Genomic DNA, 15,000 nt, shown 5'->3' with positions numbered 1-15,000 from the left:
TTTTGAGGTCTTTTTTCAGTTGAGTTATATTGTTATATTTTGTGATTTAATTTTAGTAAAGTCCTTTTTATTTTCTCTTTCATTAAAATTTCTGTTCTTTTTTTAAATAAAGATTTTCTTTTGTTAAATTTAGTTTTTTTCAGTGCAATTTTGAAATGTTAAAATTTTCAAAACATATTAGCAGTTGTGGTTCTTATGACTTATGACTTTAGATTTATAACTTAAGGCTTATGTAAAATATATTTAAGTAAAATATACTTAATTGAAATATACTTATGTAAAGTATACTTAAGACTTATGTAAAACTATTAAAGCATCCATAAATTAAAAAATACAAAAAAAATAAAAGTAAACTAACTTTCACACACAATATTTTTTTGTTACAGAAAGACAGATGAAATAAAATTTCTTATGGGATTTCCTATACCACACTTAGTACTTAACCTCACTTAGCTGTCCTAGTTCAGCAAACATGCACTGTCCTATATTTTTTATGTGTGTTGCTACAACATTGGGTGATTTTAGTACTGTCATTATGTTAGTTTCATTGATATTATAAATTCCAAAAGTAGTGAAATTATATTTGTTTAAAATCCTTTTATAGTAAAAAAAATTGATTTACACTCTGATGAATAAACCTTGAGCATAAGGAGCTTGTATTTTTAAAGAAAAAATTCTCTGTGACATTTCATGAAACTCTCTAACCACTACATATCTGCTTTTTTACTTTCTATCTATTTAACTGGACATTTGCCAAGTTTCATAGCATAACTAAATGTCAATTTCCCTAGTTTGTTTATATGCCAAACCATAATTTATCAAGGTTATCTTTTAAAATTCTTTCCTCATCTATTAAATACTTGTGAAACAATATACTTAGTTGTGAACCCTAGATTAGTCTTTGAAATTAAATCTTTTTAATATTATTTTATTTTGTAATGTAAAGTCCCAGCAAATACAAAACGTCCTAGGATGTCCTTTGAATTCTAATTCTAATCCAGCCATCTAATTAAAAAATAAATTTAAAACTGCTTCTGTTCAAAGCTGACTCAGTCATTCCTAATGATTTGTATAAAATAACTTGTTTACAGAAAAATTTGTTTTTTTCTCTTTATTTATAGGTACGTCCTAATAATAAACTTGTAAATGTGACAGACTTGGTTAATGGTATCAATATGAATGATACACAAAGTGTTGCTAATATAGTTCAAGCCATAAGTTCGACTGTAAATAAAAATGCAGCAAGATTTTATAACAACACGCTATCTCCTTCAAATGAATTTTCTGGTATGGTTGATAACGATGCTGTACTTTTAAAAAAGCAGCAAGAATTATCTAATTTGCAAAATGTATGTTTTATTTTTATAAGTGTTAAGAATAAGTTTTTAAAAAAAGTTATAAAGGCTATACTTTTTAATTAAGTATTGGTTTTTTATTAATTAAAGTAGTAAATACAGTATATAAGTTTAAAGCAGTTATAATAATTATATATGCAGTATATTTATTGTTACGTATACAGTTATATCAGTAGCATATATACAGTTATATATGTAACATACTAATTACATATATAATTATTATAATTGCTTAACATATATAATTATGTATGTAACTAGTAAGTTACATACATAATTACATAGTATAATTATATGTAACTAGTAAGTTATACATATACTTTCATATAAATGTAACTAGTAAGAATTAGTTGTTTAAGTTTTTGATCAACTATATTTTCTCAACAGGTTGTTATTGCTCATTTTTATTGCTTTATTAAGGTCAAAATTGGGGTTTTGATTTTATAGATAAAATCGCAATAATTGCTTTAAATTTAAACTCAACAATTTAAAAAGATAATAAAATACAATCAAATATGGACTTTTTGCAAAAAATTACTGTGGTTGTCTACCCTTTTTATTTTTTTATTTAACAGGATCTGAGTCAGCTTTTTTTTCTTTTTTTTTTAATTTACAGTTACGCACAAATGTAATTAATTTACTTGGTAATACCACTATCAATGATTTGAGTTCTTTTAAAACCGTTGGGGATGCATTGGCTATATCTTCACAAAATCCCATGGAATTAATTCCCCAATCTCAGGTATCATTATTTTACATATATTTAATTTTTCATATAATTAAATAATATAAACTTAATTATTTATTTGTTTTTTTTTTAGGTTTTAGAAAAAGGTATTTTAGTAGAAGATAAAAAAAAGGTTGAAAATAAAACCAAAAATAAAACTTGTTATATCTTTTTATTGCCAATATTCTGTCTGCACAAAAAATCTGTTTTCAACAAAAAATTTTATGAATGCAACAATTTTTTCTTTAAATTTAGTTGTACAACCGATAGTTTTTTTACATAAACTTTTAAGAATCAAATGTCCAAATATCACTTAAGTTTGAACTTTTTTCAGATAAAATAGTTTCTAAACTTTAATTAAAATTGGTGCATAGATAGTTTATATTAAGAGATTCAAACATTTATATGGGAGATCTGTATACAAAAGAACCCATGTATTAAAATTTTGTTAATATGGCATATGGTATGAATCATGTAACTGTATTTATTAAATAACCAAAAAAAAACTGTTTATTCTGAAAGATAATATTTGTGTGTAAGATAGCTTGAAGTAAAAGCTTGAGAAACACCAAAATCATAATCTTTCATCTTTATTATCTCTTTAACCGTTCAAAAATTATTATTAAAAGCGCAGAAACAACTTGACTTGATTGAAGAAAGGTTTTTGCATGAACTGAAGTAACACGTATTGCTTTTTCTTCCTCCAAGGTTAAAAACTTCATGATTGGTTGTGTAAGCTTTATTTATTAAAATGTATATAGTGTCTACCATAAAATAAATATAGTGTCTAGCAGCAGTTATTAAAATGTATTAAATATATATATTAAGTGTAACATAATAAGCATAAATCCAGCTTTGTGTTCAGCAGCTAGTTTTTATTTGATAAATTCAGGAACTGAATTAAATTCAGAAACCTTCTTTCTAGAAAAACAATGTCATATCGACACAGAAGTTTGTAGTCATTTCTGGGGAACAGGAAGTTATAAAGGCTTTTTTGTAAAAAACTTTTTTATTTATATCTTCTAAAAAAGTGCTACTAACTTCACACATCGGAAACTTTGATAGCCATACATATGATATGTTATATTTTTGTTAACATTTTAATAATGAATTGGTCAATCTTTAACTTGCTCATAAACAGATTTTGATTTTGTTTTCTGTTTTGTTGATTGCATTATTTGCATGTTTTTTTTTTTTTTTTAAACATCATTGCTTCCAACAAGGCTACAAGCAACCACTAATTAAAGATGGAAGTTACTAGAAGAGAAAAGATGAAGATTGTAGAGCAAGATAACAATTGACAGACGACTTAAAGGATTACAAATTATGTAGTATTTTTAGAAAAGAGCACCTTGTCTAAAAGAGAAAGGGCATCATTAGAAGATCCGCCCCAGATATGGCAACAGTATTCAATACAAGGCCTGATTTGAGATTTATAGAGGTATAGAACAGAATCCGAAGTAAGAAAGTGACGAGCTCGATAAAAAGATGCAACCTTAACAGATGCTAATTTTGCAACTGATTTGATATATGGTTTCCAAGAAAGATTGGAAGTAAGAGTTAATCCTAGAAGATGAAGAGTGGATGTCTCATCAAGTACATTACGACTCATAAATAAAGGAACATCTAAATTATTACAATAACGATTGGCTGAAAAAAATTAAGTTTTATCTGAATTGAAGTTCACCAGCCACTGTGAGCCCCATGCTGTAGCAGAAGTGAGATCCTTTTCAACCTCAAATGCCCCATCCAAGCAATCAGAGAGTATTGGCTTCTTATCAAGAGGAGAACAAATGGTGGTATCATCAGCAAACAATGCCACCTTAGGTGTGAGAATATCTGGAAGATAAATTATGTAAATTAAAAAGAGTATAGGGCCAAGGATTGAGCCTTGATGAACCTCTGAAGTTACAGAATATGAAGAAGAGAACTGTCCATCAAGGACAACTTTTAGGCTATGATTGGAAAAGAAGGATTCAATTATCTTAAAGATGTTACCTGATACACCGTAAGAAGAAAGCTTAAGGACAAGACCAGCATTCCAAACTTTATCAAATGCTTTAGAAATGTCAAGAGTGATGGCCTTAACCTCTCCACCTTTATCTAATGCACGATAAAACCTATCAATTATTACTGTTAGCAAATCAGCTGTAGAACAAGAAGATCGAAATCCATATTGATGGTCAGAAAGTAAGTTATTAGATTCAAGATGAAAATTTAAGTGTTTGTTAATTAAAGATTCAAAAGCCTTGCTTATGATAGGAAGAAAACTAATGAGATGGTAGTTAGACGAATTAGATCGCTCTCCAGAATTTTTGAAGATAGGGATAACAGATGCCGCTTCCCAGCAGGCTGGAAAATAAGACTCCGATAAGCACTTGTTGAATAGTTTTGAGAGGAAAGACAATAGCTCTGGAGTACACTTCTGCAAGACAATAACAGGTATGTTGTCTGGGCCACAAGCTGTAGAAGAATCTAGGCAGGAAATCGCTTTAGATACAGATGCTGGAGCGATATGAATGTCAAGCAGTGGATCAACCTGTTAGTTGGCAATATCAGGTAGAACGCAACTAGTGGAATCAAGAGATGATATTGATGAAAAGTTTTTAGCAAACAATTCACCTTTGTCTTTAGGTGAGGTGACAAACTCTGAACCACACAAGAGATATGGAGTTAAAGATTTGCCCTTATTATTAACACTATTAAAGATTCTCCAGAAGTCACGAGAGCCTAATTTTTGAGATAAATTACAAGATTTTATAGCCTGAGAACAGCGGGCTTTGGCCTTAGACAAAACCTTTTTACAATGGCTTCTAGCAGTAATAAACAGATGTCTGTTTTCTGGAGAATTGTTTTGCTGATAAATATGGTTTCGATTGGCAATCGCAGCAGCACAGTGTGAGGAAAACCATGGATGAGAGTGAGGCATGACCTGGAATTGTCAAGAGGGAACAAAAGATTCCATTCCAGCCTGAATCTACGAAGTTATGTAAGAAGCACATTTGTCGATAGGAAGACAAAAGATTTCTACCTAAGGGCCATCACGAAGAAAATCACGGAAAGAATCCCAGTCAGCTTTACTGTAGTTGTAAGAGGTACGATAATAGGGGGATTCAGGTGATGAAGAAGAATGAGATATTAGTTTTAGAGAGATCAAACTGTGATCAGAAGCTCCTAAGGGTGAATGTGGATAAACTGAGCACTGACTAGGATCAGAAACAAGACATAAGTCGAGTAGAGAAGGTAAATGATTCGGGTTGTCTGGAAAGCGAGTTGGAAAGTTGACTATTTGAGTTAGGGATTGAGAAAGGCAAAAGTTGTGGGCTTTAATGTTTGCAGAATCACTGACAGAGTGGTGAGCATTAAAGTCACCGACAACAACTATATTGGCTGATGGATAAAGAGGGAGGGCTTGGTCAATATGGTCAATAACATCAAAAAGAGTGCAGTCTTGAGATGAAGGAAAGCAATGTAGAGCAAAGAGAAAGGCAAAAGAGTGAAATGGTGCTAAACAAAAGCACATAAAAGAATAGTCTGTGGATTCAAACCTAGTTTCATGACAAATGGGTGAATTCTTACAAATGTAAATGCCCAGGCCAAGCATGTGACTATTGGAGTCTTTACGAATTAGAGGAAGATAACCATCAACACTAAGATCGCAAGATGAGACAGCCGAACTCAAATTAGTCTCACAAAGAGCAAGTAGATCTGGTGAACTTTGCAAGAGATAAGACTCAACAGAAGAAAAGTTACATCGAAGACCACGAATATTAGTGAACAATAGGTTTAGAGAACTGTATAAATATGTCGTTTAAAGAAGTCTTAACAGAGGTTGATCTAAAAGTTCATCAAAAATACTGATGCGACCCTTATTACAACCAGTGTTACATGCTGTTGTGTCAGCACAAAATCAAATTATAAAACTTTCGATTCCAAACTTTTTTATAACATTTCAACATGCTAATACTTGATCATAATATTTATCCGATCGACATTTAACTATGCTTATCCATTTATATTTAAATCCCAGTATGGGTTGTACCAATAACTACTAGATATTCGTTTATTACAAAAATATGGTTTTCATTTTAGAGCCCAAATTTTTTTGAATCAATGTGCAAGATCAAATTTTTATTTTTACTTTTTTTTTCTTCCAAGTTTCTGATAAATTGTATAAGTCTTTAATTTTTTCTACTTTTTTCTTTAAAAATTTTTGCTTCACTAAGTTTGGTAAGTATTGATACAAAATGGTAATATTGATACAAAATGATTGTATTGGTATAAAATGGTAATATTGGTACAAAATAATAGTATTGGTACAAAATGGTAGTATTAATACAATAAAAACTTACCAATTATATGACTAGACTGACTTTAATTTTATAAAGTAAGGTGACTACTATTTTATACTAAGTATTTTTATTTTATATTTTATTATCTTTTATACTAGTGACTACTATTTTTTACCAATAGAATTTTATTTAACTAGAATAAAAAATAAAAAAAATTAATAAAAAAAATGTTTAAATTATTTTGTTAAATTTTTTATTATGTTAAATGCAATTAAAAAATATCTAATTATTTTTAGCAACAAGCTTCGAACATTGTTACAAGAATGGCTAAACTCCTCACTCCAGATAATCTCAAAAGCATTGGAGCAGACAAATTTGACATAATAACTCAACCATTCCTCAAATCAATTTCCAATTTACTTCAAACGAATTTGAAACAAAGTTTAACAAATGAATTAGGTACTACTCATTTACTATGAATTTTGTTTTTAGTTTTTAATTTGAGTTATTTCAATTTTTAAATTGAGTAATTTTAATTTGAGTAATTTAAATTACCATTAAACTCCATTAAAATGTGATATTATTTAAAGAAAGTTAGTCCATTAAACTATGTGTCTTGAAATATATCTATCTTAAAATAACTTCATGTAAAAAAATTTTCTTGAATAATATGTCACAAAACATTTAACTGGAAAAGGCAGAAAAATAGAACCATAATTTCAAAAGATACCACTTTTTTCAAGAAATGGCTAAATTTTTTTAATTCAATAAAAATAGATTAATTTTAGTACCAAAAGTTACTGAGAAATATACAGGATCTTAGTTCGTGTACAATTTTCATGGTATTGAAAGTAAAAATTGTTTTACTATAGTTCTACTTGTTTAGAATATTGCTACCATTTTGCTTGTACCCTTTTTCCATTTCAGCTTTGTTGTTAATGTATAGTTTCTACCAGAAATAAAGTAAGCATTTAAAACAGATAACTTTTTAAATATGTTTGTTTTGACAAAAAAACAGCACTCTTGAAATATGCAGTATGAAGATTTTGGGGGGAAGAAATTAATTTCAGCCTCACAATTTTCCAGTTTGATTCAGTTACAATCCCAATACACAAATCACTATTTAATCCTTTTACATAAATAAAGTTAACACTTTGGATTTTCAAAAGTTCCAGCTGATTTTGCTTTAGTTGGTAAAGATTGTAAAAGCTTTTAAAGGTTTTATATTGTCCTGCACAACCATCAGTAAATAAATGTTTTTTTCTTTTAATGTGGGTATAATTAGTTAAAATATTTCATACAAAAATGTTACATTGTATGTAGTGGCATCATATACAAAGATAAGTGTTCATCTCATTTTTTATATACAATAGCATGCAAAATATTATAAACAGATAAATTTTTTGATTGTTATTTTCATAACTTGACTTTTCACTGGAAATGAATGATATTTTTAGCAATTATTACTCTAATGTATACTACATAAAAAGTTCAAAAAAAAAACAAACAATAACTTGTAAAGGACATTAGAAATTAAAATTTTATTGAAAATATAATTGTGCAAAAGTTTATAAATAGCACCATAAATAAAATCAAATTTCATCTGATAAACTAAAAATATACTAAAATTTTATTTATTAATTGTATTTAAAATTATATTTAAATATTTACTGAAGATTATCTTTAACTTAAATTGAATTTACAAAATAATGCATAAGTCAAAGGAATTGTTACGAGAAAAGAAAAATTTAATAATATGTGCTGTTGAGAAAAAGATTCATTTAAATCAAGTTCTGAGTTTTTCGTTGCGGCTAAATCAACAATTAGAGTATAGTGATCATAAGACTCCTTAAAACAAGCAACATTGGGGCAGACCAAAGATAACCACTGAACATTTCAATAGAATTTTGTTAAGACAAAAAAATGCCATTTAATTCTTTTGAATTAAATAGCATTTTGAGTAAGAATTATGGTGTTAAGTGCAGCATAAATACAAAATGTTGCCTGCATCATCATAATTTGTTTGGTCTTTGTGCTGCCAAGAAACCATAAATATTTTTTATTATATAATAATTACATAATAATTGCTTAGCCCAAATGAAATTAGAAAGTGATTATTTGCATTGGACTTCTCCTTTAAAAGAATGGTCAAAAGTCTGGTTCAGTGATGAATCAAAGTTTTGCATGTATGGTAGTGATGATTTTAAGTATGTGAGATGTTTAAAAGGTGACAGATTTGCTTATAAGTATCAAACGCCAGCGGTTAAACATGATGGTGGCAATGCAATGGTTTGGGGATCTTTCAGTTGTGATTCTATTGGTCCACTTCATTGCATCAAAGGCACAATGGATGAGAATATATATGTTGCAAATTCTATCATAAGTTTTTTTAATTTAGAAAAGAAATTAAGTTTTTGACTAGGCTTCACAAAGCCCAATTTTTAATCCAATGGAACATCTTTGGGAACATCTCGACTGTCAATTGAAGGGCAAAAAGCAAACCAATAAAAATGAATTATTCAAGATGATTTCAGATTGTTGAGAAAATATCACCATAGATGTTCATATAAATAAAGTTGAGTCTTGTTTTCAAGCAGTATTAAAATGTAAAGCCTATCCTACAAAATACTAATGTGCTCTGATGAAAAAATATGAGTTTATTGTTAATACTATAAATATTTTTTAATTTTTTTATTTGTTTATAAACTTTTGCATTATGTTTTCAATAAATTTTAAATTTCTTACTTCCATTAGAAGTTATCATTTTTTTGATTTTTACTATGTAGTCACAGAGGAACAGTTTGGAAAAATTTAGTTTATTTTCAATCAAGAAGCAAAAAGTTATGACGAAAAAACTTTTTGTCCTTTATAAACTTTTGCACGCTACTATATCATGGATGTGAATTACATTGTTAAGTGTTTCAGTAATAGCTCTGTATTATTGAAAATTGTGCTTAGAAGTCAAAGATGAACTTTTAATTTTCTTTTTAAGTCACCAATAATGATAATGCTTGATTGATTCAAGTTTTATTTTAGTTGACCAAAGCACTGTGGTTGAGAGATCAGAAGTGTTCAGAAATAAAAGAATAAGCCTTTAGCTTTTCAAAGTAAGATAATAAAAGTTTGATGAAAATTACAGCATCTGCTGTCAAATTTAAAAGTGTTGCACAGTTTATATTTTGCAATTTCTTGTAGTTTGTCATATTCTCAAAAATCTCATACAAATATGTGGTGAGTGGTTCATTACCATGATAACCATCACACTGTGCAAGCATGCAATTTAATGTACTAACAATTTGGCATTTTTGTGATAAGGACAAACTAACAGTATTTATAAACTTGACAAAATACATGAGAGTCTAAATAAAGCAAATTTTGAGTAGCTTAATTGAAGTTTTGAATTGTTTTATTTGAATCACACAGTTACTTTAAATTTCACAAAAGTCTTTTTTTTTATTTTTCTTTCTTTTATTATATTCTTTTTGACACATTAATTTTTAACTATTTTTACCATTTAACTGATAAATAGAATCTTCTACTTTTCTTCTGAGCTTTTTCACTTACCTTTAAAGGTTTGAAGATTTTAGAGGAGATGTATTAGAATCTTGAAATTGATCTCCTGTCTTATCAATTTACCTTAACTTTGTTCCTGTAAGATTCTTTTTTCTTTTGCAATCTTTTGTTTGCAAGGTTTGCAGAATTTCTTTCCAGGATCATTATTCAAACTAATGATGGCTTGTGACTTTTTTATTGTAACTTTTTGTGATTTTCTAAAAATAACAAAATTAAAGTGAAAGTCAAAAAATGAATGAAAATTTAAGTAATTTGTAATTTAAAAAGCTTGTCTTTGTCTTTAAATCTTTGCATAATTTTCTTATGTTTTAAAAAAAAATTTAAAAGTAATATATAATAATAAAATATTTAAGTTTTACGTTTACTAGTGGTTTTCTTTGTGCGTGACTTAAATGGAGCACAACAAGCAATTATGTCATATTTTTAAGTATTTTGTAGAATGTTTTTGACAAAAACTTGACAATAATGTTAGCTAATAATTCAATTTTATTATGCAATGGTATAATGGTTTTGTCTTTCTTCTTTAAAGTTAACATCATGTAGACATCATGTTTCTGATGTCATTAAACCAGTTAAACTCATCTAAATAAGATTAATTATTTGGTATGACCAGTAAAATGCAAGTATTTGTTCAAACAAACAAGTATGAATAACAGTTCTACTTAATTTTCAGTAGAAAAATGTTTTTTTTAGTGTTGCAAATAATACTTATCTTTTAAGATTTGTTCTTTAGTGAAATATTTTGCACTTGTAGATATTGTTACTTTTTTTCAATTAAAATTGAACAAACGAATGCTGTTCTTTAAGTGAACTTTTTATAAACTTACTCAAATCAAAATTTAATTTTCGATTTATACTAGTTTATAGCTTTATAATACTCAAAATTTAAAAAAACAATATACACTTGGTCAGTTTTTATATAAAAGTTGTAATATAAAAACATTTTGGGGTGTTTCAGTAATTAAGTTAATAATTTGTTACACCTAATTGTGTAGGACTCTCTATAATATAATATTAACTTTTAAAGAGTCTATAAATCAAATTTAATACCAAATCAGAGTTTAAAATTATTGAAATTTTAGGTGATTTTAATATGGAATTTCTCAATTTCAGCATAAAGATTTGACCATTTTTGTTTTTTTGTGAACATTGTTTTTCTCTTAGATACTTTTTTTACTTTTTAACATTTTTTTTTAATTCTTTTTTTGATTTTTTTTTTAGTAAATTTTAAAGTTCTAAATTTCAGGTCTTCCCACTCACCAAACAGAAATATCAAGTCATGTTGAAGTAATATTTTTATTATTATTTTTAATATTATTAATATTATTTAAATTACTATTTAAATGAGTGTTATTAATAAAATTAATGTTTAAGTATTCTAAAATTATCTGAAAATTAATAAAATATACTTTTAACAATACAAATTCAAAATTTGTGTCAAAACAAAAAAAACTGTGACCTTTTTATAATTGTATCTATTTATTATTTTACGATTTTTTATTTAAAAATTTTTTTTTTATTGTGAAACAAAGTTCTTGAAACAACTTAATGATGCATAAATAAATTAAAGTTAGTTTGCAATGACATTAACAACTTATTTTTTTATTATGTCATGTTAAATGCAAGAATTTGAAACACTGCCCTTCTTTTGAGGTTTTAAGTTAAAGTTAGTCTTTTTTCTAAAATAGTCAAAAAATGAGGAAGTTTTAAAAAATGAGACGGATTAAAACTTTAAATAACTGTATCTATTTAGTGTCAAAATATATTTAGATGAAATTTGAAACATTAGCGTGATAATACTTACAATTTTCTTGACAAAAATCTAATTGAAATGTAGAAAAATGTTCTGCTTTACTGATAGACACAAAACATAAATTTAAAATAAAAAATTCAGATCAAAGAAATGCACAAGCATTTTTTTAAATATAAAAAAAAGTTACAATGAAAATATTTTGTTTTTTTAATATAAATATATTCTTTAAAATCTTCTTACAGTCACATTAAATTGTATTTATTAACAATATGTCTTATTTCCTAACCATAATAGACATTTTTCTTGTTCACAACAAATCTTTTCAGAATCTTGTTTAAGTTTTTATGCACTGGTTCAGATGTTTGATGTAACATCAACCAGAATCTTATGCTTATAAAGATACCTTTTAAGATGAAATCTGGTTATGGGGAATTTCTATCCAAGTGTAACTTCCTCAAATACATCATAGACCCTATATGTTCATTTAAAGTTTATCTTGCATCCTAAATCAAGATTATGAAATAAGGTACCTGCAAGGTACATTCAAGTGTGGTAACATTAAGATGATTTTAATGAGTTGGAGGTCAGAGGCTCCACTCCATCAACTCAATCAATTGAAGGTAAACTTCAATTGATTGAGTTGATGAAGTTGGAAAAGTGTTTTCAGATTATTATAATTTTTCTCTACATTTCAAACTTTGCTTTGTATGATCATTTTACTCACCCCAGTGTACTTCTGGTTCTTTTATTTAAAATATTTAGAGATCCTTGTCCTCCATCAATACTAATTCATATACTAGCATAGATTGGTCAGTACAATTAACAATATTATTTTCAAAAAGTTGTTTTGTTTTTAATTATTAATTTTTATTGTTGTTTTTTGTGAATTTTAAAAGTTTCCCATTGTCATTCGTCATAAGGTTGCTCTCTTTTCGGCAAATACTATCATTGTCTCTACTTAAAGGAGCTATTATCTCTAGTTCCATCAATCAAAGCATATTCTTGCTTGACTTGTCATTCAGCAAAGTTGCATCTTTTTACTTATCTAGTTTTTTCTCTGCACTTCAATCCTTTGAAACCTTTTCCCATCTTCATGTTTTCCTGGCTCATACAACCTAAAACTTTTCAAATATTTAGGTCAACTTGTTATTCTTTAGAGTATTTTTTAGAGAACTTTTTGTGATGTAAGAACATTTATTTCCAAAATATCATATAATCGCCATCATCCGTTTGAAACCATTGTCACGAAAGGTACTTTCATTATGTTTTATTTCCAACGTTTCCCTAACATTCTTGTCATAACCGATCATTTTTATTTTTAAAGTATTGAAACTTTTCCAGTAAAATTTTTTTGGAAATTTTCAGCTAAAGCTGAATTTTTCTTCTTTATAGTGGTAGTGGTGTAGTGGTAGAGCACTCAGTTCATAAGCGTGATGAGTTTGATCTCCACCACGTCCCTAGTAGTACTCCGCTTAACTTGTTTCTCCGTTGACCGGCCTTAATCATCAAGGTTCATGTTTCGAAGTTATAGAGTTGAGAGCAGGTTATAACCATGATAAGTAGCCTCCTCGTCTGTAGTAACCAGCCTTGGGAAGGTGAATTAAAAAAAAAAAGTATTGATAAGAAATAACAACTCATAGTTTATATTAGTTACTTTACACAAACATAAGGTTCTATGGACAAAACTAATAAAGACACCATTAATAATTCAAGGTCAAGGAATGAATTTAGTTTAAATTAAAAGTTTGTGATTGCATTTTTGTGATGTATTTGAAAACTATATGTATTTGTTTTATTTTTACTAATTCAAATAGCAAGATAGTTTAATTTAATAGTTGACAGATTCCATTGAATACTTTTATGAGAGTATGAAAACTTAAAAACAACTTTACATTACATAAAAACTAATATAAAATTACATGTAACACTTTAAAAAAAAGGAAAGCTATAATGTAAAACATAAAACATAGTTTTAAAGAAATTCTTTTTAACCTGTTGTTGATTTTAGGGCATACCTTTTTTTTTCAATTTTTGTTAAATAAAGTGTAAATACATTAGTTATCTAAAATATTCATATTTTTCAAGATTACCACTTCTGCAGTTAAGTTGAATTTCAAAAGTTTAATTTTTTTAACTGTTTTAATGAATGATATACAGTAGTCTCTCGCTTAATTGCGCACCCAATTAGTTGCGCATCCCAGTTAACTGCGCCTTTAGGCCCAAAATATTTGTTTCGATTTTTTACTTAGTTTTTTGTTGAAAGTATAATTAGATCAGAAAAAGTAACTATTATTTTCCTGTGTTAAGTTAAAAACTATTTTTTATCATAAATATTTTGAGATAATGATTTTATCAGAATGTAAATAGATAAATAATTCAAATTTGAATCAAAGTAAATGATAAATCTTGTTTTAAACAGACAATAATAAGTTTTAACGATTTGTCAGTCAAGTCTCATTAAAAAAACTTTAATATAAAAACTTCATTTTAAATTTAGCCGTCTATTCACAGTTCTCTTATTCCAACTTTTTTATCCTCACTTCTTATGGCTAAAGACAAAGGAAAAAGATTATCAGAAGACCAACGAGTCGAAATTATAGCTAAACTTAAAAAAAGTGATGCGCCAAGTAAATGAGCGATTGCAAAAGAATATAATGTGACTGAAAATTCAATTCGATCTCTCTGGAATAATCGAGATCAAATAGAAAAAAGAAGTTTACTAATGACAGAAGAAGCTAGAAAAAAAGTGTTTGGAATATCGTCTGGAAAATTTGAAGCAATAGAAAATGAGCTATATATTTGGATTGACGCATTGCGTTGTTTGAAGATTGAAGTGCCTCCATTGTTAGCAATTATGAAAGCAAAAGAAATAGCGCAAAAATTAAATATAAAAGAGGAAGAATTTTAAGCTTTTTGGCAATGGCTCACAAACTTTCGTCGTCGAGGCTTAAAATCAATGCATCTCTTTGGAGATGGAGCTGAAGTTGACAAACATGATCTTGTTCTTCTTCAGCAACTTGAGGACCTTTACTAAGTTATTAAAATGTACAGACCCGAAAATGTATATAATATGGACGAAACTGGACTTTTTTTTTGCTTGCTTCTTAGATATTCTCTGCTAATGCCTACTGAAAGCTTAGTAACTACAAAAGAGGTAAAAAAAAATCTAAAGAAAGAGTGACTTTAGTTGTTTGCTCCAATGCAACAGGATCTCACAAAATACCCTATTCTATGATTGGAAAAGCTGCACGACCTGCTTGTATAGTCAGTAGAACATGGCCTATACCGTATTTTTGTCAG

General features: G+C 27.8%; 1 protein-coding gene across 4 annotated transcripts in view; it reads left to right on the top strand.

Moving 5' to 3' along the window:
* Positions 1 to 15,000, top strand: part of LOC136084058 (uncharacterized) — a 148,108-nt gene that overhangs the window by 81,905 nt on the left and 51,203 nt on the right. For 3 of the 4 annotated variants that reach the window (XM_065804150.1, XM_065804149.1, XM_065804147.1), the window contains exons 15-19: positions 1,122 to 1,349; positions 1,972 to 2,097; positions 2,177 to 2,215; positions 6,671 to 6,833; positions 11,194 to 11,234. In XM_065804150.1, the coding sequence (XP_065660222.1) occupies positions 1,122 to 1,349; positions 1,972 to 2,097; positions 2,177 to 2,215; positions 6,671 to 6,833; positions 11,194 to 11,234 (597 nt within the window). The remainder of the gene's footprint in view (positions 1 to 1,121; positions 1,350 to 1,971; positions 2,098 to 2,176; positions 2,216 to 6,670; positions 6,834 to 11,193; positions 11,235 to 15,000) is intronic. The other variant, XM_065804148.1, reaches the window with a different exon arrangement.

This window comes from Hydra vulgaris, chromosome 08 (genome assembly GCF_038396675.1).
Source record: "Hydra vulgaris chromosome 08, alternate assembly HydraT2T_AEP".
Lineage (NCBI taxonomy): Eukaryota > Metazoa > Cnidaria > Hydrozoa > Anthoathecata > Hydridae > Hydra > Hydra vulgaris.
This window is presented reverse-complemented; position numbering and strand designations above follow the sequence as displayed.